Source organism: Notechis scutatus, chromosome 2 (genome assembly GCF_049901735.1).
Source record: "Notechis scutatus isolate UNSWTSFEM ecotype Mainland chromosome 2, rNotScu1.2, whole genome shotgun sequence".
Lineage (NCBI taxonomy): Eukaryota > Metazoa > Chordata > Lepidosauria > Squamata > Elapidae > Notechis > Notechis scutatus.
Window position 1 is genome coordinate 6,332,699 of NC_142010.1, and position 23,151 is coordinate 6,355,849.

General features: G+C 43.5%; 1 protein-coding gene and 1 long non-coding RNA gene across 2 annotated transcripts in view; one reads left to right on the plus strand and one right to left on the minus strand.

Annotated features, from left to right (window-relative positions):
- LOC148131653 (uncharacterized) overlaps window positions 1–23,151 on the minus strand; it is a 243,781-nt gene that overhangs the window by 139,024 nt on the left and 81,606 nt on the right. The gene's annotated exons all lie outside the window — the stretch shown is intronic.
- The window catches only part of LOC113424936 (complement C4-B-like), a 102,313-nt gene that overhangs the window by 64,585 nt on the left and 14,577 nt on the right, over window positions 1–23,151 (plus strand). The window contains 10 exon segments of the mRNA XM_087952868.1: window positions 456–612; window positions 764–907; window positions 3,932–4,103; window positions 8,317–8,504; window positions 10,503–10,661; window positions 11,291–11,350; window positions 14,313–14,406; window positions 17,467–17,638; window positions 20,610–20,700; window positions 22,272–22,346. Coding sequence (XP_087808994.1) covers window positions 456–612; window positions 764–907; window positions 3,932–4,103; window positions 8,317–8,504; window positions 10,503–10,661; window positions 11,291–11,350; window positions 14,313–14,406; window positions 17,467–17,638; window positions 20,610–20,700; window positions 22,272–22,346 — 1,312 coding nt within the window.

The following is a 23,151-nucleotide window of genomic DNA, read 5'->3' on the forward strand; positions in this document are numbered from 1 at the left end:
CTTTTAAACTGGGTTGCCTCCAATTAAATCATGAGCCTCGAGTCACACTCCCAAAACTAAAAAAGATTTATTTGAAGGTAACATTCTACATCTGGCATTTACCTGGGCGTAGCCAACTCTGAGATACGTAATTCACTGTCACCCTTGATCCTGCTTTTTCCCCCCACCCCTCTGGGTGTATCATCCAACGAAAAACGTCCATAGCCAAGAATCATCAATCATGCTCTCCAATTAACTTTTCACGGGGCAGAAGCTTCAGTCATCTAATCAGTGTTTGAAGAAAATATGAATGGAATGTACTTTCAATTCCACTCTGCTGTCTGCTGTTTGAAACTCCCCCCCCCCTTCTTTCTGTTGTCAACTATAAAACATGTATACAAAATGTTTTATGAGTTGACACTAGCGTCCCCATCCACAACGTTCCTGAGAGTTTACTCATTTCACTTCTGCTTCAGGCTCACAGCTTTTGTGGTGAAGATTTTGTCCCTGACTCGGATCTACCAGGATGTGGATACTGCCGGGATCCAGGGATCGGTGCAGTGGATTCTGGAACAGCAACAGAGTGATGGTTCATTCACTGACTCGCACCCTGTCTATCACCGAGAGATGCAGGTGAGGTCTTGGTTTGGCCCCTCCGATGTGGCTCATTTCTCCACTTCTTTTTGCACACATACAAAGGCGACTCTCATGCCTCAAAATTCACGATGACGTTCTGGTCCTCATCCTTGAGCTTTTCTTTTCTTTTTTTTCCCTTTCTCCCCAGGGCGGTATGGGTGGCCTCCGTGGGGGAGTCTCGTTGACAGCCTTTGTCACCATCGCCCTGACGGAAGCTTTGCCTTTGTATGAACCCAAAGCGGGGGAGGAAGAAGAGGAGAAGAGGCAGAAACAGGAGCAGCTGAGCCAACTGGTAGGAGGCAACCCCTGTGCTTTCCCACGTGAAAACATTGCTATGTAGGGCGTGGAATCCAGGGCCCTGAAAGGCTCCACTTTTTTCTTTAAAAAAGGAAAGGAAGTTACTAGACCCTCATGATAGTTCCAGCCAGCGGGCAGTTTGCATGTGCTAAAGCCCAAGTAGAATTACTACGTACGTTATGTATGAGAGCTTGGCGCAGTAAAATGATTCAAAATATTAAAGGTCCCTGGTTTGAATCTTATGAAATAAAATAGCTTTTACTGATCCCTCTCTTCTATAGAAAAATGAGAAACTGGTATCGGAGACACAGTTCTTGAGTAAAGCTCGTTCCTCAGATTTGTTACTTTGGCTGGCTCACTCCGATCCTTTTATATACACATTGGAAGCAACCTGCCCCAGGTTTACCCTTTGTCTACAACAGGGGTGTCAAACTCGATTTTCATTGAGGGCCACATCAGGGTTGTGTTTGACCTTGGGGTGGGGGAAAAGTAGATATGGCCAGGGTGAATGTGGCCGGCTCGACGTCACTCGAGTCGGGGTCACCTGTGGCCGCCCGAGCACTCTGCCAGTGTTTTCGCCTGCAACGGCCTCCTGCAACCCTCTGCCAGTGAAATTGGAGCTCAGGAGGGCTGCTTGTGACCCACCCAAGCTCTGTTTTTGTTGGCAGGGGCACCAGAAGGCTGGTCCTTTGCTTTTTCCAGGGCGGCCCCACAGGCCTGATCTAAGCACCCATGGGCTGGATCCGCCCCCCCCCCCGGGCCTTGAGTTTGACACTCCTGGTCTACCGCAGTGTCCCTGATCTTCAGCAATTTTAAGATGCGTGGACTTCAACTTCCAGAATTCTTCAATGAACATTCTGGATTCATCACTCATTAGTCCATGCTACCTGGGGAATTCTGGAAGTTGAAGTCCAAGTATCTTAAAGTTGCTGAGGTTCCGAAAAACTGCTCTACAGTTTAGTAGCAAGAAATATGTATTATTATTATTATTATTATTATTATTATTATTATTATTATTATTATTATTATTATTATAGTAGTAGTAGTAGTAGTAGTTGTAGTTATTGTTATTGTTATTATTACAAAAATGACAGTGTACACAGCAAACGAGATAACTATGCTGGGTTTCGTATCACAAATCACTAGTCGAACACTTCCCAAGTGTTTAGGACTGCGTGATGTATCGGCGGATTATGCGAGCAGATCCCAGTGAGGTGGCCTTCTGCAGCTGACCAATGGTGATTTTGTCAGCACCAATTGTTTTTAAGTGGTTGCCTAGGTCTTTAGGCACAGCGCCCAGTGTGCCGAGTACCACCGGAACCACCTGCACTGGTTTATGCCAGAGTCTCTGCAGTTCGATTTTCAAGTCCTGATATCTGGTGACTTTTTCTACTATATTATTATTATTTATTATTATTGTTATTATTATTATTATTATTATTATTATTGATTATTATTGGCTGATTGCGTTATTATTAATTATTATTATAATATTATCCCAGTCTGAACATCTGGCTGATAATAATAATAATAATAATAATAATAATAATAATAATAATACCATCAAACATCCAGATTCGCCTATCCCAGGTCCTTGGTAAGGACTTGATAGGTAAACAAAAATACCAAACCCAGTCTAAACATCTGGCTGACTGTGCGATTAATAATAATAATAATAATAATAATAATAATAATAATAATAATAATAATAATAATAATAATAACAATAACAATAACAATAATAATAATAATAATAATAATAATAATAATAATAATAATAATAATAATAATAATAATAATAATAATAATAACAACAACAACAACAACAACAACAACAACAACAACAATAACAATAACATTGACTGGTGCTGATGGTTGATACAGTTGCTGCCTGCATCTTAGGTATCAACCAAGTATCTTCATCGTACATTTTAAGAAGATACTTGGTTGATAGATGCTGGCAGCAACCCATATCAACCATCAGCACCAATCAATGATATTTGTGATAAATATTTAAATGTTCAGTTGACCGAGTTTCATGTTTAATGAATGAAAGAATAATAAGAACGTAACATAATACAAAGACCTACAAATAGAAATAGAATGACTATGGCAAAGGCAAGCAAGGGTAGTACCAATCTTGGGTGCAGTCCCAAAGCAACTGGAGCACCACTTGAACCCCTTTGGCATTGACAAATCCGCCATCAGTCAATTGCGGAAGGCAGCTTTACTTGGAACAGCTTCCATCCTGCATGATGATATGTGTAACACTATCGGACATTCAAATCTCCCTATCCCAGGTCCTTGGTAAGGCCCCCATAGGTAAACAAAAAATGCCAAACCCAGTCTGAACATCTGGCTGATTGTGTGATTATCAATAATGATAATGATAATGGTTTTGTTGTTATTATTACATAATCATTATTATTATTTATCAGATTTGAATACCATGATTCTATAAAAAACCACCCTACTTGGAACAGCTTATATCCTCCGACACTACTTGAACAGTTCCTAGGTCCTTGGTTAGGACTCGAGCTGTTGACCTATCAACCAGCCCCAAAGGCTGTGAATCTCACTAAAGATAATAATAATAATAATAATAATAATAATAATAATAATAATAATAATAATAATAATAATAATAATAATAATAACAACAATAACAACAATAACAATAACAACAACAACAACAATAATAATAACAATAACAATAACAATAACAATAACAATAACAATAATACATTTTAAAATATTCAGTTGACTGACTTTCATGTATAACAATAATACTAATCATCATCATCAACATCATCATCCACCTTAACAGTTCTTAGGTCCTTGGTTAGGACTTGAACTGTTCAGTTTTTACCAGTTCCAGACTGTGAATCAAATGGAAGATTAGCCAATAATAATAAATGATAATAATAATGTGTGATAATAAACCTGGCATAACCCAAAGGCCACAAGACATGAGTTGTGGGTCCCCAATTAGCTCCAATGTAATTTCCTTCCCTTACAGCAAAAGAGCTTGGAACTTGCAACGGCCTACCTTGCCAGATCCCTGGGCGATCAGTCTCTGGCGCCATACCCCATGGCCATCAGCAGCTACGCTCTCGCCTTCGCTTCTCAGGACAAGTCCGCCATTGGTCTTGCTGGCAGTCACCTGATGGGACTTTCCATGGAAGATAAAAGTATTTTCTCTCTTTCTTCATCTTCGTGACAAACTGGTTAAAAATGTCTCTTCTGGGATTTTGTGTGTGTGTGTGTGTGTGGTGGGGGGAGGGTAGTACAAGTAGTCCTTGACTTACAACCAAAATTGAGCCCCAAATTTATGTTGCTAAGTGAGGCCTTTGTTCAGTGAGTCCCCCCCCCCATTTTGCCACAATTGTTAAGTGAATCACTGCAGTTGTTGAGCTAGTAACATGGTTGTTAAGTGAATCTGGCTTCCCCGTAGACTTTGCTTGTCAGAAGGTCACAAAAGGGGATCACGTGACCCCGGGACACTGCAACCGTCATAAATATGTAGCAATTGCCAAGCGTCCACATTTTGGACACATGGCCGTGGGGATGCTGCGATGGTCGTAAGACTGAAAAACGCTCATAAGTCCCTTTTTTCAATGCTGTTGTAACTTTGAACAGTCGCTAAGCAAACAAGTATATATGTATATAGAGTAGAGTAGAGTAGAGTAGAGTAGAACAGAACAGAACAGAACAGAACAGAACAGAGTCAGAGTCAGAGTCAGAGTCAGAGTCAGAGTCAGAGTAGAGTAGAGTAGAGTAGAGTAGAGTAGAGTAGAGTAGAGATGAGTAGAACAGAACAGAACAGAGTCAGAGTAGAGTAGAGTAGAGTAGAACAGAACAGAACAGAGTCAGAGTCAGAGTCAGAGCAGAACAGAACAGAACAGAACAGAACAGAACAGAACAGAGTCAGAGTCAGAGTCAGAGTAGAGTAGAGTAGAGTCAGAGTAGAGTAGAGTAGAGTAGAGTAGAGTAGAGTAGAGTAGAGATGAGTAGAACAGAACAGAACAGAGTCAGAGTCAGAGTAGAGTAGAGTAGAGTAGAGTAGAGTAGAGTAGAGTAGAGTAGAGATGAGTAGAACAGAACAGAACAGAGTCAGAGTCAGAGTCAGAGTAGAGTAGAGTAGAGTAGAACAGAACAGAACAGAACAGAACAGAGTCAGAGTCAGAGTCAGAGTCAGAGTAGAGTAGAGTAGGTAGAGTAGAGTAGAGTAGAGTAGAGTAGAGTAGAACAGAACAGAACAGAACAGAGTCAGAGTCAGAGTCAGAGTCAGAGTAGAGTAGAGTAGAGTAGAGTAGAGTCAGAGTCAGAGTCAGAGTCAGAGTCAGAGTCAGAGTAGAGTAGAGTAGAGTAGAGTAGAGTCAGAGTCAGAGTCAGAGTCAGAGTCAGAGTCAGAGTCAGAGTCAGAGTCAGAGTCAGAGTCAGAGTCAGAGTCAGAGTCAGAGTAGAGTAGAGTAGAGTAGAATAGAATAGAATAGAATAGAATAGAATAGAATAGATCTGGAAGGGACCTTGGAGGTCTTCTAGTCCAACCCCCTGCTCAGGCAGGAAGCCCTATACCATTTCAGACAAATGGTTGTCCAATCTCTTCTTAAAAACTTCCAATGTTGGAGCATTCAAAACTTCTAGAGGCAGCTTGTTACACTGATTAGTTCTCACTGTCAGGAAATTTCTCCTTATCTAGGTTGCTTCTCTCCTTGATTAGTTTCCATCTGTTGCTTCTTGTCCTGCCCTCGGGTGCTTTGGAGAATAGTTTGACTCCCTCTTCTTTCTGACAACCCCTTGTGGCAACACATACATACAATACATATGTGTCTGTGTACGTGTGTATGTGTATATGTATATAGCAATAGCACTTAGACTTATATACCTCTTCACAGCGCTTTACAGCCCTCTCTAAGAGGTGTACAGAGTCAGCCTATTGCCCCCAAGAATCTGGCTCCTCATTTTACCCACCTCGGAAGGATGGAAGGCTGAGTCAACCTTGAGCCTGGTGGGATTTGAACTGCCAAATTGCAAGCAGCTGATAGTCAGAAGAAATGGCCTGCAGTACAGCACTCTAACCACTGTGCCACCGAGGCCCATATGTAAGTGTATGTATCAGTCACTTCAGTCACTAAGTTGTATCTGACTCTTCGCATTCCCCCATGGACCGTAACACACCAGGCCCCACGGTTCTCCACCGTCTCCAGGAGTCTGCCCAAATTCACGTTCATGGCGTCGATGACACTATCCAGCCATCTCATCCTCTGCCCTTCCCTTCTCCTTTTGCCTTCCATCTTTCCAACATCAGGATTTTCTCCAATGCGTCCTTTCCTCTCATTAGGTGGCCAAAGTATTTGAGCTTCAGCTCCAGCCGCTGTCCTTTCCAAAAACAGTCAAGAGTTGATTTTCTTTAGGATAGACTGATCTGATCACCGGGCAGTTCAAGGGATATTCGGGAGCCCCAGATGTGGGTGTAGCTCTTCTTATGAGTTTGGTCCTATTCAGTAGGTTCTGACCAGTTCTGGAGAACCGGTAGCAGAAATTTTGAGTAGTTTGGAGAACCGGCAAATACCACCTCTGACTGGCCCCCATCTATTATCTGCCTCCCGAGTCCCAGCTGATCGGCTGGGTCTCCTTTTGTTGCCCTGCACAGGAGAACGGAGCTGCAAAGCAGGTCAGTGGGGTGGGGAGGGAATGGGGATTTTACAGTATCCTTCCCCTACCGCCCCCACCAAACCACGTCAATAGAACCGGTAGTAAAAAAAATGGAATCCTACCACCTTACTTTTTCCCTTCTGGTATAACATTGCTTTCTCCTCTGTTTGCATCTCTCTCTCTCTCTCTCTCTCTCTCTCTCTCTCTCTCTCTCTCTCTCTCTCTCTCCCTCCCTCCCTCCCTCCCTCCCTCCCTCCCCCTCCCTCCCTCCCTCTCTCTCCCTCCCTCCTCTCTCTCTCTCTCTCTCTCTCTCTCTCCCATCAGTCCAACTAGCCCCTTTTCCAGTCTGTGATCCTTCTGCCCATTCAAACCTCAACCCACCTCAAACCCAAAACATTGAACTGGGTTTCAGACACCAGCGCTCAAGGAATTTCAGCCTCACCCGGAAGACCAAACAGAGATAATTCTACTTTATTGTAAAGCTACATTAACAAAATCTGGCAAGGCTAAAAATGCAGACAGTCCTGGGATTTACAATAGTCAGCAGGTAGATAGATCATTTAGTGACTGTTCAAAGTTACAACGGCACTGAAAAAAGTGACATGACAGTTTTTCACACTTACGATCATTGCAGCATCCCCATGGTCACATGATCAAAATTCAGTTGCTTGGCAACTGGTTCATATTTATGACAGTTGCAGTGTCCAGAGGTCATGTGATCAACTGTTGTGATCTTCTGATGAGCCAGAGTCATTTAACATGGGTGTGACTTACTTAACAACTATGGCGAGAAAGATCATAAAATGGGCCACAAAACTCTTGTCATGCCCCTGGTGGAGACTGACTCTGAGGGAGAGGAGAAACAGCCGACAGGGAGTGGAAGTGTGGCTTCAGAGGTGGTGGAGGAGGCTGGGGAAGGGCAGAGGCCAGCTGAGCAGTCAGAGGAGGACCCAGGCCCATCCCCTATCCATCCTACGGCACGCAGGGAGGAGAGGATAAGGGAGAGATGTGGTCTCCTTGGGAGGAGAGGGCCTTGATCCTCTTCATGGACTGGAAGTGTGAGAACTGCATAAGAGTTTGGATCTGCGTACTGGCAAACGCTGGAAACAAAGCGTGTTTTCTTTTGGTCTGAAGTTATCTTGGTCGGCGTCCTTCCAACAGACTGTGCCTTGTTATCTCCTTGAATTTGGCACATACTTCTCCTGTTCTGTTGTGGAAATTTCACCATTGTAGTTTGTTTGGTTTTTTATTTCACCTCTATCTGCTCATTAAGTTCGGACTGTATTGCTTTCTTTGGAAGACTATTTTTGAGTACGTTTTATCTCCAACTGAGTATTATTGAACAGTGGGGCCAAGTTGGAGGCATTAAAGGACATTTATTTACGTTTTAGATTTTGTTACGTTTGTGGTACACTCCGGGTCATCACATTCTCACTTAATAAATATCTCATTTAAGCAACAGAAATTGTTGGGCTCAATTGTGGTCGGAAGTTGAGGGCTACCTGTAATTTGAGCCTGGTTAGTGGTTACAGTATTTGTGCTTCATGTGAGAACTCTGGTGTGATTTGTTCTGTGAACCAATGAATTGTTTAATACCTGTATGAAATGGAATGGAAGGGAATGGAGTGAGTGAGTGAGTGAGTGAGTGAGTCAGTCAGTCAGTCAATCAAGCAATCAGTCAAAAACACATACTTAAGCATCACTTCTGCTTTGGCCTTAAATTCTGTTCTCTCGTTCTCGTTCCAGACAGCAGCATAATATTCTGGTTAGCTGGTGATGACCATCGTACAAAGGTGCCTTCAGCTATCTCAGTGGAGACCACAAGTTACGCCCTTCTGTACTTAGTGAAGCAAAATGATGCTGAAAGAGCCTCCAAGGTGGCTAAGTGGCTGACTGAGCAGAGGAACTACGGAGGAGGATTCAAATCGACACAGGTACTGACTGAACTAAGGAGGAATTTCCTGACATAGAATAGAAATAGGAATAGGAATAGGAATAGGAATAGGAATAGAATAGAATAGAATAGAATAGAATAGAATAGAATAGAATAGAAAGTACAATATATTTATTGTCACCTTGAATGTATGCATACATTAAGATGAAATTTTGTTGCAGACAGCTCTCAAAGGGTCTCCACCTCCAATATACACTACATAAACATGACAAAATAAATAAATAAATACAAAATCATGCATATACCCACCTATATTATATGACACGGAGAAACAACATGGTCTAGTTCGGATGTATACATGTACATGGCGAGAAAAAGGAATCTTGCGAGTTTACCAGACGGATGGCATAGGGAAAAAAGCTGTTATAGAATCTGGTAGTCCTGCTAGAAATCCTTAGAAACCTCCTCCCAGAAGGGAGCAACAGAAACAGACCGTGAAGTGGATGTGTAGGATCTCTAACAGTGCTTTTGAGCTCTAAGCACCTACCGCTTATATACGTGGTATCCTGAATGATCCCACATGGCCACTTTACAGTCAGTTTCTGTTGGTCCCCTCTGGGAGGAGGTTTCGAAGTATTTCTAACCGGACTACCAGATTCTGTAACAGCTTTGTTCCCTATGCCATCCACCTGGTAAGCTTGCAAGATTTGTTTCTCTTGCCATGTACATGTATACATCTGGACTAGACTTTGTTGTTTCATTGTGTCATATAATATATTTATTTATTTATTTATTTATTTGATTTGCCAATTGTTTACAAGATAATAAGTATAAATGTATACATAGTTGTGAATACATGAAATGGGTACATATAAGAAAAATAAAAGAATAAGAGAAACAATAGGACAGGGACGGTAGGCACGTTGGTGCGCTTATGCACGCCCCCTACATGTGGATATATGCATAATTTTGTATTTATTTATTTATCTTGTCATGTTTACATAGTGTATATTGGGAGACCCTTTGAGAGCTGTATGCAATGAGATTTCATTTTAATGCATGCTGATTAGTGCACATTCAAAGTGACCATAAAGTTATTCTAAGTCTAAATCTAAGAGAGACATGAATTCTGAGCATTTAATTGGATTTTGGTAGGTCAACAAATGCATACAAATCTTCAGGAATTTGCAGAAGGATACAAAAAGAGATACGATAAACGTGGGCCTCACAAAATACAGATGTCCTAGAACAGGACACATCAGGGTTATTTTTGACCTCAGGGGGCTGGGGTGGGCGGGGCTAGGTCAATGTTACTCATGTCTGGGGCACCTATGGTGGCTCAGACACCCCCCCCCCAGCTCCATTTTCAGCTGGGATGGCCTCCTTTTGCTGGCAGAGGCACTGCGGGCTGGTCCTTCGCTGTTTCCAGGGCAGTCCCGAGGACCAGTTTTCTGTATTCTGCACAGTAGTGGATTTTTAAGCTGTGCAGATGCAGATAGATAAACTCAACAAGACGTCCATAACAAAGTACATTTATTGGTTCATCAGGTATCCTCATAACTCACATTTGTGATAAAGTTCTTCTTTAATGACCAATCCTTTGTATATCTGCCTTGTAGTAAAAGATGGTTATCTCCTAACCCATCTCGTAGCGATAGAAAGCAGCTGCCACGAGTTAGGGAGTTCAGGCAAAAGTGAGGAAAACTCCCCCAACCCATTGAGGGTCAAACTAGTGACCAATCGGGATTACAGAAGTGGTCACGTGACATGGACTACATTTCCCAGGATACCTTTATGTTTCCCATGATGCATTCCCTTAAGGGGACAGCTCATAATTCCTAAGTAATTATCCAATTCCCATAGACTGGCTGGGACAGCACAACCAGATTTAAGCACCCCGTGGGCCAGTTCCGGCATATGGGCCTTGAGTTTGACACCCCGACCTAGAAAGTGAAGGATAGGTGATTGTGTGTTTTCTTATGTGGGTTCTCCAAAATCGCGCCAGAGTTCTGATTTCTATGGTGGCTTCTCTTCCCAGGACACAGTGGTGGCTTTGGAAGCCCTTTCCTCCTACTGGATCAGCACTTTCAAAGAAGAAGGGAACGAGCTAACAGTTTCTCTTACGGTCCCTGGAAAACACTTGCCTATTCGGATTTCTTTTGGAAGATCCAATGATCCAATCCAGGAAGAGCTTCAGGTACTCATGTTGACATGGCGGTTTATATGATGAGGAATGGAATGAGCAAGTGGGTATAAACCCATCCAGACCTTTCTACTGTCCAAGGACCCTTTTAGTACTGATTCTGTGGGCCTGGCGTGACTTGGTGGGCATGGATTGGTGGGTATGGCAGGGGAAGGTTACTGCAAAATCCCATTCCCTCCTCACCCCACTAACCTGCTTTTCAGCTCCGTTCTCCTGTGCAGGGCAACCAAAGAAGACCCAGCCGATCAGCTGGTACTCAGGAGGCGGAGAATAGATGGGGGCGGGGCCAGTCAGAGGTGGGATTTGCCAGTTCTTGAACTACTCAAAATTTCCGCTACCGGTTCTCCAGAACTGGTCAGAAGCTGCTGAATGCCACCTCTGCTTCCAACTCATATTCAGTTGCCAATTTTTGAAAAACCCTGATTTAAAAGATATTGATAGCAACATTCAGATGGCAGATCCTGCAATTCATTGTGTGTAAAAAGGGGGACATGTTTTGCAATTAGGTTTTGTATTTATGTGCTTGCAAGGAAATTTATACGTACGCACGTGGTTTGTCAAATTTTGGCAATGCTATTTTTGTTATTCTACAAGGTAATTCTGTTTTTCTTCTTCTTCTTCAGTTTTCTTTGGGAAAAGACATCGACGTAAAAGTGGAAGGGAGAGGGAAGGGAACTCTGACTGTAAGTAATTTCATACTACTCTTATAACAAATATTGAATGATGACCACTACAGTTTTTTACTATGGTTAGGGACTGATATACAGGTAGTCTTCGACTTACAACTTCAATGGAGCCCAAAAATTATGTTAAGTGAGACGTTTTATGACCTTTCTTGCCACAGTTGTTAAATGAATGACTGCAGTTGATAAGTTTGTAAACCTGTTGTTAAGTGAACCTGGCTTCCCCCATTGATGTTGCTTGTGAGAAGGTCGCAAAAGGGGATCCCGTGACTTCAGGATACAGCAACAGTGTGATGACCCAGATTGGGATACAAAAGCAACCAAGACACAAAAGCAGGTGAAGTCCCTTTAATTCTTTCAACTTGGCTTCAAAAGTTCAATTATCATGGACTGGAGAAAAAAAACTCCCCCACAAACAGTTGCGGAAGAAATTTTGTTCAAACTCAAAATACATATAAATTATAAATAGAAAAAACAACACAAACCATACTGAAGCAATTAGTGAGACAAGGCAGGTTAAGGGCTTGAAGACGCCCACAGATATCAAAATACACACGCTGGGAAGAACTCAGATAAGAACTGACAGACTAGAAATATTTTCACGCTTTGCTTCCAGCACTGGGCCATGCGCAGTTTGTCCTTTTAACCAGTCAGCTGCAGCCCATGAAGGGGATCAAGGCCCTTTCCTCACCCATAGACCACGCCATTCACGTTTCTCCCTTATCCGCTCCTCCCTGCATGCCCTAGGATGAAGAGGGGATGAGCCTGGATCTTCCTCTGAATGCCCAGCCGGCCTGTGCCTTTTCCCAGTTTCCTCTACACCCTCTAGAGCCACACTCCCATTCCCTGTCAGCTGTTCCTCCTCTCCCTCAGAGTCAGATTCTAACAGGGGCATGACAAACGGTCATAACTATGAACTAGTTGCCAAGGATCTGAATTTTGATCACATGATTATGGGAACACTACAAAGGTCGTAAGTGTGAAAAATTGTCATGTCACTTTTTTCAGTGCTGTTATAACTTTGAATGGTCACTAAATGAACTGTTGTAAGTCAAGGATTACCTGTAATGGGCTTTTTCTCTTAGGCTCACAGCAGGGTTGAAAAATAGGTAGGGGTAGTTACGGACTTACAACCATTCATTTAGTGGCCATTTTGAAGTTACAATGGTACTGAAAAAGTGACTTAGGATTGATCCTCACACTACAAGTCTGTAGAGACTCTCAGTCATCCAGGTCATGGTTGTCTTCTAGTTCTACAGTAGGTCTCCTTTAGCTTAGATTCTACTGAAGAATTTTTCCTCAGAGTAATAGGAAAGTCTGCACCTGTTGCATTTGTGTTGAGTGTGCATTTCGTTTAGACGGAAGGGTTCTTAATATGTGTGACATTAGTTGGAGGAGAGCAGAAGGAACGTTTCCAACCCTTGATGGGATTGATGTTTGGTGTTATGCCCCTGTTGGAATCTGATTCCGAGGGAGAGGTGGAACAGCTGACAGGGAGTGGGAGTGTGGCTCCGGTGGCTGTGGAGGAAACTGGGGAAGGGCACAGTCTGGCTGGGCATTCAGAGGAAGACCCAGGCCCACCTCCTCTTCATCCTAGGGCATGCAGGGAGGAACGGATAAGGGAGCAACGTGGTTTACGAGGGAGAAAAAGGCCCTGATTCCCTTCATTAGCTGCAGCTGGGAAAACAGGATAAAGAGGGTGTTTGCACACAGATCCTTGCTGGAAGCAAAGCGTGAATTATTTTTGGTTTGTCAAGTCTTATCTGAGTTCTGGCGTCCTCCCAACTGTGTGTGTTTCATTATCTTTTGAAGTCTGCAATTCCTTATCCTGCCCTGTCTTGTTAATTGCTGCAGCGTGGTTTGTGTTGGTTTTTATTTATAATTTAGATGTACTTTGGGTTCGGACTGAATTTCTTCCCTTTAAAAACTGTTCTTGGGAGAGTTTTTTTCTCCAGCCGATAGTAACCGGACATTGAGGGCCAAGTTGGAGGTGTTAAAAGGACTTTGCCTATTTTTTTGTGACTTTGTTGCTTTTGTGCCACGCCCTGTGTCATCACATTTGGTTTCCCTGCATTTTGGATGCATTTCCAATCCTAATGGAAGAGTTTCCAAAAGGTCACAGTACAAATGGTGCCACCACGGATGAACATTAAAGGAGAAATCCACAGCTTTCTTCAGCAGAGAACCCAAATATCGGGAAGCCGGTGGGCCACAGTTGGAAACCTAGGTTCCTGAGCAGTTAAGGAAGCAGTGGGGATTAATATATGTGAGCCTCTTTTGGAATAACTAAAACAATAAGTAGTCTCTTCCTCCTTTTATCAAATTGCTTCTCAACTTTAAGATGGGTGGACTTCAACTCCCAGAATTCCCCAGCCAGCCATGCTGCCATGAGTTGAAGTCCACCCCTCTTATAGTTGCCAAGGTGGAAAATCATGATTCTAACACAGGGGTGTCAAACTCAAGGCCCGCTGGCCAAAAGCTCGCAGGGTTCTTAAATCTGACCCGGCTGGCCTAGAAATATCAAAGGACCACCCCACGGGGCCTCTGCCGGCCAAAATGGGCCACGAGGGGAGGCCATGTGCAACCCCCCGGCCCATTTTTGGCCTCCATGGCCTCCTGCAGCACTCTGCCGGCCAAAAATGGGCTGCATGAGGCCTCCGCGTGGCCCGCTTTTGGCCAGCAGTGCTGCAGGAGGCCGGGGTGGCCTTGTGAGGCCCTCGTGCCTCGTTTTAGCTAGCAAAGTGTTTCAGGAGGCTGTCCAGGCTGAAAATGGGGCATGGGGGAGGCATATGTCCTTCCCATCTCCCCCCGCTTCCGTCCCCCTCCCCCGCTAGCCCTCAGAGGAGAGCTAAGATGCTGATCTGGCCCTCGAAGAAATCCAGTTTGACACCCCTGTTCTAGCACAACTGAACAGCATCATTCAGGAGAGAGAAAGCTAATCTTTTCTTCTTTATCCTTCCAGGTTCTCAAGAAGTTTTATGTTTTGGCTGTCCAGAACAATACCTGTCAAACTCTTGGGCTAGAAGTGACCGTGAGTGGCTCTGTTCGCCGAAATGGTACGTCAGGGATTGGGGGTGGTGGATTTTTATTTTATATTTTTTATAATTGATTGGTGTTTTTCCCCCCCGTCTTTTTCTGGTTTGATTACTGTAAACAGCATAGTTGGGCCAACACATCGCAGACTGTTGCTTAATGTGAACTACCTTGTAGAGAGAGAGATGGGTGGCTTATAAATGTAATAAGTAAATAAAAGCAAATAAATACCGTGAATAGGAGAGGAGTGATGCAAATTTGAAAGCTTTGTTTCTCCTTTCCTCTCTCTTAGTTTGGGGTTAGCCTCCATAGGTTTTGCTTGTCACAATACACAATGATTGGTGTTTGGGATAATAATAATAATAATAATAATAATAATAATAATAATAATAATAATAATAATAATAATAATAATAATAATAATGGAACACTGAAGAAAAAAAACAGAAGGCCTGATTCTTCCAGCCCAAGAACAAGCCATCAGAACGAATGTAATCAAAGCCAGAATAGAAAAATCTGCTGATGACCCCAAATGCAGACTCTGCAAAGAAGCCGATGAAACCATTGATCACATACTGAGCTGTTGCAAGACTGACTACAAACAACGTCACAACACAGCCGCTCAGATGGTCCACTGGAACTTGTGTCACAACTACCATCTGCCTGTAGCAAAGAACTGGTGGGATCATAAGCCTGAAAAAGTGGTCGAAAATGAGCATGCAAAACTACTGTGGGACTTCTGAATACCGAGTGACAAAGTTCTGGGACACAATACCCCGGATATCATGATTGTGGAGAAGAAAAAAGTGTGGATCATCGACATTGCCATACCTGGTGATAGCAGAATCGATGAGAAACAACTTGAAAAAGTCACCAGATATCAGGACTTGAGAATCGAACTGCAGAGACTCTGGCATAAACCAGTGCAGGTGGTTCCAGTGGTACTCGGCACACTGGGTGTTGTGCCTAAAGACCTGGGCAACCACTTAAAAACAATTGGCGCTGACAAGATCACCATTGGTCAGCTGCAGAAGGCCACCTCACTGGGATCTGCTCACATAATCCGCCGATACATCACGCAGTCCTAAACACTTGGGAAGTGTTCGACTAGTGATTTGTGATACAAAATCCAGCATGGTTATCTTGTCTGCTGTGTATACTGTCATTTTTGTGTACGACAACAACAACAACAATAATAATAATAATAATGTATGATTTAAACATTTATTTATTTTTATTTATTTGATTTGTCCATTGCTTACAAGATAATAGGTATAAGTATAAACATGAGTAAGAATACAGGAAATAGGTACAATTAAATTGGGACAATAGGACAGGGACGGGAGGAACGATGGTGCACTTATGCACGCTCCTTACAGACCTCTTAGGAATGGAGTGAGGTCAGCAGTGGATAGTTTGAGGTTAAAGGAGTGGGGGGGTTAGAGGATGTAACAACAGAGTCAGGTAGTGCATTCCAGGCATTGACCACTCTGTTCCTTGAAGTCATACTTTCTGCAATCAAGTTTAGAGCGATTAACATTGTGTTTGTATCTGTTGTGAGCTCTTGTATTGTTGTGGTTGAAGCTGAAGTAATCATTGACTGGTAGGACATTGTAGCAGATAATTTTGTGTACTACGCTTAAGTCCAACCGTAGGCAGCGTAGTTCAAGATTGTCCAAGCCCAAAATTTCAAGTCTGGTGATATAGGGTATTCTGTTGTGAGCAGAAGAGTGTAGTACTCTTCTCGTGAAATACTTCTGGACTCGCTCAATTGTATTAATGTCCGGTATTCAGTGCGGATACCAGACAGATGAGCTGTATTCAAGTATTGGTCTGGCAAAGGTTTTGTATGCCCTAGTTAGCAATTCAATATTTCCAGAGGAGAAGCTTTGTAACATTTGATTTACAACTGTTAATGCCTTTTTGGCAATGCTGTTACAGTGAGCTCTGGTGCTTAGATCATTAGATATGAATACTCCGAGATCCTTGGCAGAGTGAGGATCATCAACGAGGTCATATTTGCCTAGTTTGTATTTGGCATACTGATTTTTTTACCAATGTGTAGGACAGAGCATTTGTTGGCCGAGATTTGGAGTTGCCAGATGTTTGACCATTGAGACACATAATCAAGGTCACTTTGAAGAGCAGTATCATTGTCGGTGGTGTTGAACATGATTGGTTTGTCGTTGGCTAGTTTTACACAAAGTGGTAGAACATAGTTTAAATCAAGGGTCTTCAAACTTGGCAAGTTTAAAACTTGTGGACTCCCAACTCCCAGAATTCCTGAGCTAATATGACAGGAAGAGGAATTCTGGGAGTTGAAGTCCACAAGTCTTAAAGCTGTCATGTTTGAAGACCCCTGGTTTAAATGGTGAGCTGTTTAGGCAAAAAGCAAATAAGCCACCTTGTGTCTTTAGCCACGTCAGACAAATGGTTGCCCAATCTTTTCTTAAAAGCCTCCAGTCAACTTCTGAAGAGAACGGTTGATTGTTCTCACTGCCAGGAAATTCCGCCTTAGTTCTAGATTGCTTCTCTCCTTCATTACTTTCCATCCGTTTCTTCTTCTGCCTTCAGGGGCTTTGGAGAATAGTTTGCCCCCTTCTTCTTTGTGGCAACCCCTGAGCTATTGGAACACTGCTATCATGTCACCCCTAGTCCTTGTCTACAGAGATTCTCAGTCATCCAGGTCATGGCTGTCCCAAAGTGGTTGTCCCATGGTTGTTTTTCAAAACGCAACAGCACTTTCTGGTTTTTCTTTGAAGACATTTCGCTCTCATCCAAGGAGCTTCTCCTTCACTGATTCATTCTTCAGAGCTGAAGAAGCTTCTTGGAGAAGTGAAATGCCTTCAAAGAAAAACCAGAAAATCCAGTTGCCTCTTGAAAAAGCACCTTCGGGGCAACCCCAGTCCTTTTTTTCGTTAAACTAGATGTACCCAGTTCCTGCAACCCCCTCTTCCTATGAGGCACACTCCATATTCAGTGTGCCCATGCGAAAAGCAAATATGTTCCACACCTCACAATGCCAAATGGTCTTTGCTCTGCGTTGATCCTTGTTAAGATTTGCCTCTGTTTTCTTAACGCAGCTGAATTGGAAGATTACTATTATGAATATGAAGACGATCTTCCACCCACGTCACCCCCTGCTAGCCAGACATTGTCACGGATTGAGTTATTTGATGCCCGGCAGCGCCGAAGGAGGGAGACCAAAGACACCGAACAGTCAAAACATGATGTCACTTACGAAGTCTGCTTCTGGTAAGTTAGCGGGAGACCATTTTGGTAGAATTGTTAAGGGTGGGCTGGCAATAAGCAGTGGACCACTTGACAGATTTATTTATATTTTATTTTATTTTATTTTATTTATTTAGACTGGTTCATTTTTTACTGTACTTTATTTATTCATTTAGACTGATTTATTTCTTATTCTATTTATTTAGACTGGTTTATTTTATTTTATTTTCTGACTGGTTAATTTTTGCTGTATTTTATTTATTTATTTATTGTTTATTGTTTATTTTATTTATTTATTTAGACTGGTTCATTTATTTACTGTATTTTATTTATTTATTTAAACTGATTTATTTTTTATTTTATTTATTTAAACTGGTTTATTTTATTTTATTTTCTGACTGGTTAATTTTAGCTGTATTTTATTTATTTATTTTGACTGGTTTATTTTTTTTATTTATTTATTTATTTATTTTATTTTTGTTTTTATTTATTTATTTATTTTGGCCTTATTTATTTATTTATTATTTTGTTCATTTATTTGTTTTGACTGGTTTGTTTTTTATTTATTTATTTTGACGGGTTTAATTTTTACTCATTTTTATTTTATTTTCACAGGTTTATTTGTTTGTTTGTTTGTTTGTTTATTTATAGCCCACTTTTATTATTTTTACAAATGCAGGTAGTCCTTCAATTGCAGCAGTTCATTTAGCAACCGTTCAAAATTACAACGGCACTGAAAATAGCAACTTATGCCCATTTTTCACACTTATAACCGTTGCAGCCTCCCCCACAGTCACGTGAATAAAATTCAGACATTGGCCATTGACTCGTATTGATGACTGTTGTAGTTCCCAGGGCCATGCTGACCAGCAGAGTCAATGGGGAAACCAGATTCACTTAGCAATCTTGTCACTAACATTAACAACGGCAGTGATTCACTTAACAAGTGTGGCAAGAAAAGTCGTAAAATGGGGCAAACATTCGCTTCACAAATGTCTCACTTAGCAACAAAAATGTTGGGCTCAGTTGTGGCCGTAAGTCAAGGACTACCTGCACCTGTAATATCTGAGCCTCCTAGAGTTGATAAAGAAGCGCAGCTATTTAAATATTTTAAATGAATAAATTTAAATAAATAACACACACACACACACACACACACACACACACACACACACACGGGGAATCCAACCTACTATCGTGTTTCTCATATAATAAGGCCGGGTCTTGTGTTTTTTTTTGAGCCCCGAAAAATGGCTAGGCCGTCTTTTCGGGGGTGACTTAATCCCCCCCCCCCACTTGCAGCTTTGGGTGGGCAGATGGACGGCTTGGATGTTGACCTCGGCGTTTGGTGGGGCACTTCGTATCGGGGTCAACGCAGGCAGCACCATATCCGGGTGTGCAACAAAAGTACTTCCTAACAGCAAGCCCCCCCACCATCCCCCCCCATTTCTCATGTTTTAATATAGGCCTTAATTTGGGGGGAGGAGCTTAATTTCATTTCATGCCTATAAAACATGCTGGGACTTCCTATTGGGGGAGGCCGTATTGTTGGAGAAATAGGGTACATTCCACCACATGACCATATGTGATAACTACAGGTAGTCCTCGACTTACGACCACAATTGAGCCCAAGATTTATCGTTGCTGAGTGGGACATTTGTTAAGTGAGTTTTGCCCCGTTTTACGACTTTCCTTGCCACGTTGGTTAAGCGAATCGCTGCAGAGATTAACTTAATAATACGGTTGTGCAATGTAACTTGGTTTCTCCATTGACTTTGCTTGTCAGAAGGTCGTCAAAAGATATATCACGTGACCCTCACCCTCCTCCCGGGACGCTCCAACCTTCCTAAATGTGGGTCAGTTGCCAAGCATCCCGTCATGCCTCTGGTGGGGACTGACTCTGAGGGAGAGGAGGAACAGCCAACAGGGAGTGGAAGTGTGGCTCCGGAGGTTGTGGAGGAGGCTGGGGAAGGGCAGAGGCCGGCTGGGCAGTCAGAGGAGGACCCAGGCCCTTCCCCTCTCCATCCTAGGGCACGCAGGGAGGAGAGGATAAGGGAGAGAGACATGGTCTACTCGGGAGGAGAGGGCCTTGAAGGAATAAAAGGGGCTTCACCTGTTTTCTGTGACTGTGTTTGTTTTGTATCCCACCCTGGGTCATCACACATCCGAATGTAGTCATAAGTGTGAAAAATGGTCATAGGTCATTTTTTTTCAGGGCCGTTGTAACTTCGAACGGTCACTATTAAATGATCGGTTGTAAATTCGAGGACTACCTGTACAATATCTAACCCTGCCTGAGGTGATGGTAGTGGGGAGTGGGGGGGACATATTATGATGCTCTGTACAGGTTGCCCTTGAGTTACAAACAGTTCATTTAGCGACCGTGCAAAGTCAGAGTGGCCCTGAGAAAAGTTCCTAAGGACCAGTTTTCAGACTGAATGACCATTACGGCATCCCTGTGGTCATGTGATCAAGATTTGGTTGCTTGGCAACCAGCGGGTATTTATGATGATTGCACTGTACGTGACCACCATTTGTAACCTTCCCAGCCGGCTTTTGATAAGAAGAATCAATGAGGGAAGCCAGATTCACTAAACCACCACACAATTCAGTTCACAACTGCAGGGATTCGCTTAACGACGGTGGCCAATGGTTGTAAAATGGGGGCACAACGCACTTCATGTTTGTCTCGCTTGAGAATGGAAACGTTGGCCTCCGTTGTGGTCAGGCCTGTCAAACTGGCGGGGCTGGATGCATCATAAGTAGGCCACACCCACCCTGGCTCCACATAGGTCACGATATGTCACGTGACGCGGTCGAGTTTGACACGCGTGGTTATGGTTGCAACTCAAGGACTACCTGTGTCAACATTATGTGGTCCAGTTCATCCAAGGTCATTGTCTGATGTTTCTATTAATCCACAGAGGTCAACTAGATCAAACTAAAGGCATTAAACTATCTCTCCCAACTTTTCTCTTTCTGTCTTTCTCTACAGGAGGCAACGGGGGGCTCGTGTTTCTGGCATGGTCATTGTTGACATCAGCCTATTGAGCGGCTTTCAGCCCGATGAGGTGGACCTTGCTCAGGTAGGTCCTGGCAAAGGGTTGTCCTTCCCTTTAATAGCCATAGCACTTAAGCTTGTACACCGCTTCACAGTGGTTTACAGCCCTGTGAAATTATAGAATCAGCCTCTTGCCCACAACAATCTGGGGTCCTCATTTTATGGAACGATGGAAGGCTGAGTCAACCTTGAGCTGGTCAGGATCGAACTGCTGGCAGTCGGCAGAATTAGCCTGCAATACTGCATTCTAACCACTGTGCCACCACAGCCCTTAATACTGGAAAAGTGTGGTTACTCATACAGTATCTACGTCCATGGAAGAAACTCTTGGATCTGGATGCCCCCAACTTGTCCCCATTTAAACAGAGACTGGAGGCAGAAACCCTGAGAAGGCAGGACTTCTCCATGTCTTTCTATCCACCTTTGAGCTTGGTAGAAAATTAAACCAGGGGTTTCCAAACTTGACAATTTAAAGACTTGTGGACTCCCAAGTCCCAGAAATCCTCAGCCGGAAATGCTGGCTGGGAATTTTCTGGGAGTTGAAGTGTACAAGTCTTAAAGTTGTCACCTTGGGAGACCCCTGGGTTAAATTGATGTTACATCTTTGCCAATCCTCTTGCTGTTGGAATAAGGGGGGAAAATATCACAATCCTTCAGTCACCTCTCTTCTGGCTCCCAGAGAGCGGTGCCTGGATTTCAGGTCTTCGGGGCCTGTTAAGTGAACCTAGTTACACTAATGGTGTCAAACTCAAGGCCCGTGGTCTGAATCCGGCCCACAAGTTGCTTAATTCTGGCCCGGGGCCTACCCTGCAAACTGGGAAGGACCAGCCCGTGGTGCCTCTGCCAGCGAAAACGGAGCTTGAGAGGGCCATGCACAACCCCCACCGCCCACCCCCAGGTTCCATTTTCCCTGGCAGAACGCTACCAAAACAAACTAAAAACAAAACAAAAGGAGAAACGTTTCCCCTTTTGCATTTGAGCATCCAAGAAGGGACAGGAAAGGAGAAAGGGGAAAGAGGGAGGGCAAAGAAAAAGAAGGAAAGATGCGAAGAGAGCAAGGAAGGAAAAGGAAGGAAAGAGGGGAAGGAAGAAGAAAGGAGAAGGAAAAGGGAAGGAAGGAAGAGGGAGGGAGGGAGGGAGGAAGGAAAGGAAAGGAAAGGAAAGGAAAGGAAAGGAAAGGAAAGGAAAGGAAAGGAAAGGAAAGGAAGGAAGGAAGGAAGGAAGGAAGGAAGGAAGGAAGGAAGGAAGGAAGGAAGGAAGGAAGGAAGGAAGGAAGGAAGATTGTAATGAGAGGGAGGGAAGGTCTGAGGAAATCTGTCTTAGCAATGAGCCACCACAGGTGCCCCCGACATAAGTGACATTGAGCTGGCCACGCCCCCCCAACCCTCCCCGAAGTCAAACACAATCCTGATGCAGCCCTCAATACAATCGAATTTAACACCCCTGGGTTACACCATCTGCCCTTGGCACCCTCCCACTTTCCCAGTGTTGACAGCAGGAAAATAGTCACCAACTGCAAGACCACTCGGTTTGGGAGATCTGCTGGCTTGTTCCATTCTATTCCTTATGGCTCTTCAATCACTCCCTTCTCCGCAGCTGCAAGAGGTCCCTGACCAATACATCAACCACTGGGAGATTCAAGGACAACGGCTGCTCCTGTATTTTGACCAGGTGGGAGGATTTTCTACAGAACAATATATTCAGAGGGGCGGTTGGAGAAGGCAAGGCAGAGGGGTGGGGTGGCCTAGAGGTGGAGGTCCCACCTCACAATCAGGAGGCTATGAGTTCAATTGTAGGTAGAGGCTGATATTTCTCTCTCTCTCTCTCTCTCTCTCTCTCTCCACAATGAGAATACATCTGCTGCAAAATTCCTCATTGGCAATAGGAAGGGAATCCGGCCAGTAAACACTCAGCTCCATTCATTCGTCCCGACTCCATCCCGCAAGGGTTTTACGGGGTCATTAGACGGTTGGAGAAGGCACAGTTTTATTGACGTATTCAGATGGACTTTGGAGTCCTTGGTGGTTTCAGAGCTTGGTTTGCTTGAAGAGGTTCCATTACCCAACTAAGGAACATCATCCATCGGGCAATGAGGCGTCTGCGAGCAAACAGCCAAGTTCGTAGAGCACCAAGGATTTCCACAGCTCAGCCCTGACCTGCATGCACTCTGCGTCTGTTGAAAGCAGATGTACTTCTCCGGGTCTGCGTGGGAAGGGAAGCTAAAACACACGGGTAGTCCTCAACTTACGACCGTTCATTTAGCAACGGTTTAAAGTTATGACGATCAGCGAAAATGGGGACTTACGATTGGTTCTCTCACATAACAACCATTGTAGCATCTCTGCGGTCACACAATCAAACTTCAGGTGCTTGGCAAACATGTATTTATGAGGATTACGGCATCCGTGATTGTCATTTGTGACCTTCCGGTGGGGTGGGGTGGGGGGCTTCTAATAAGCAAAGTCAATAGAGGAAG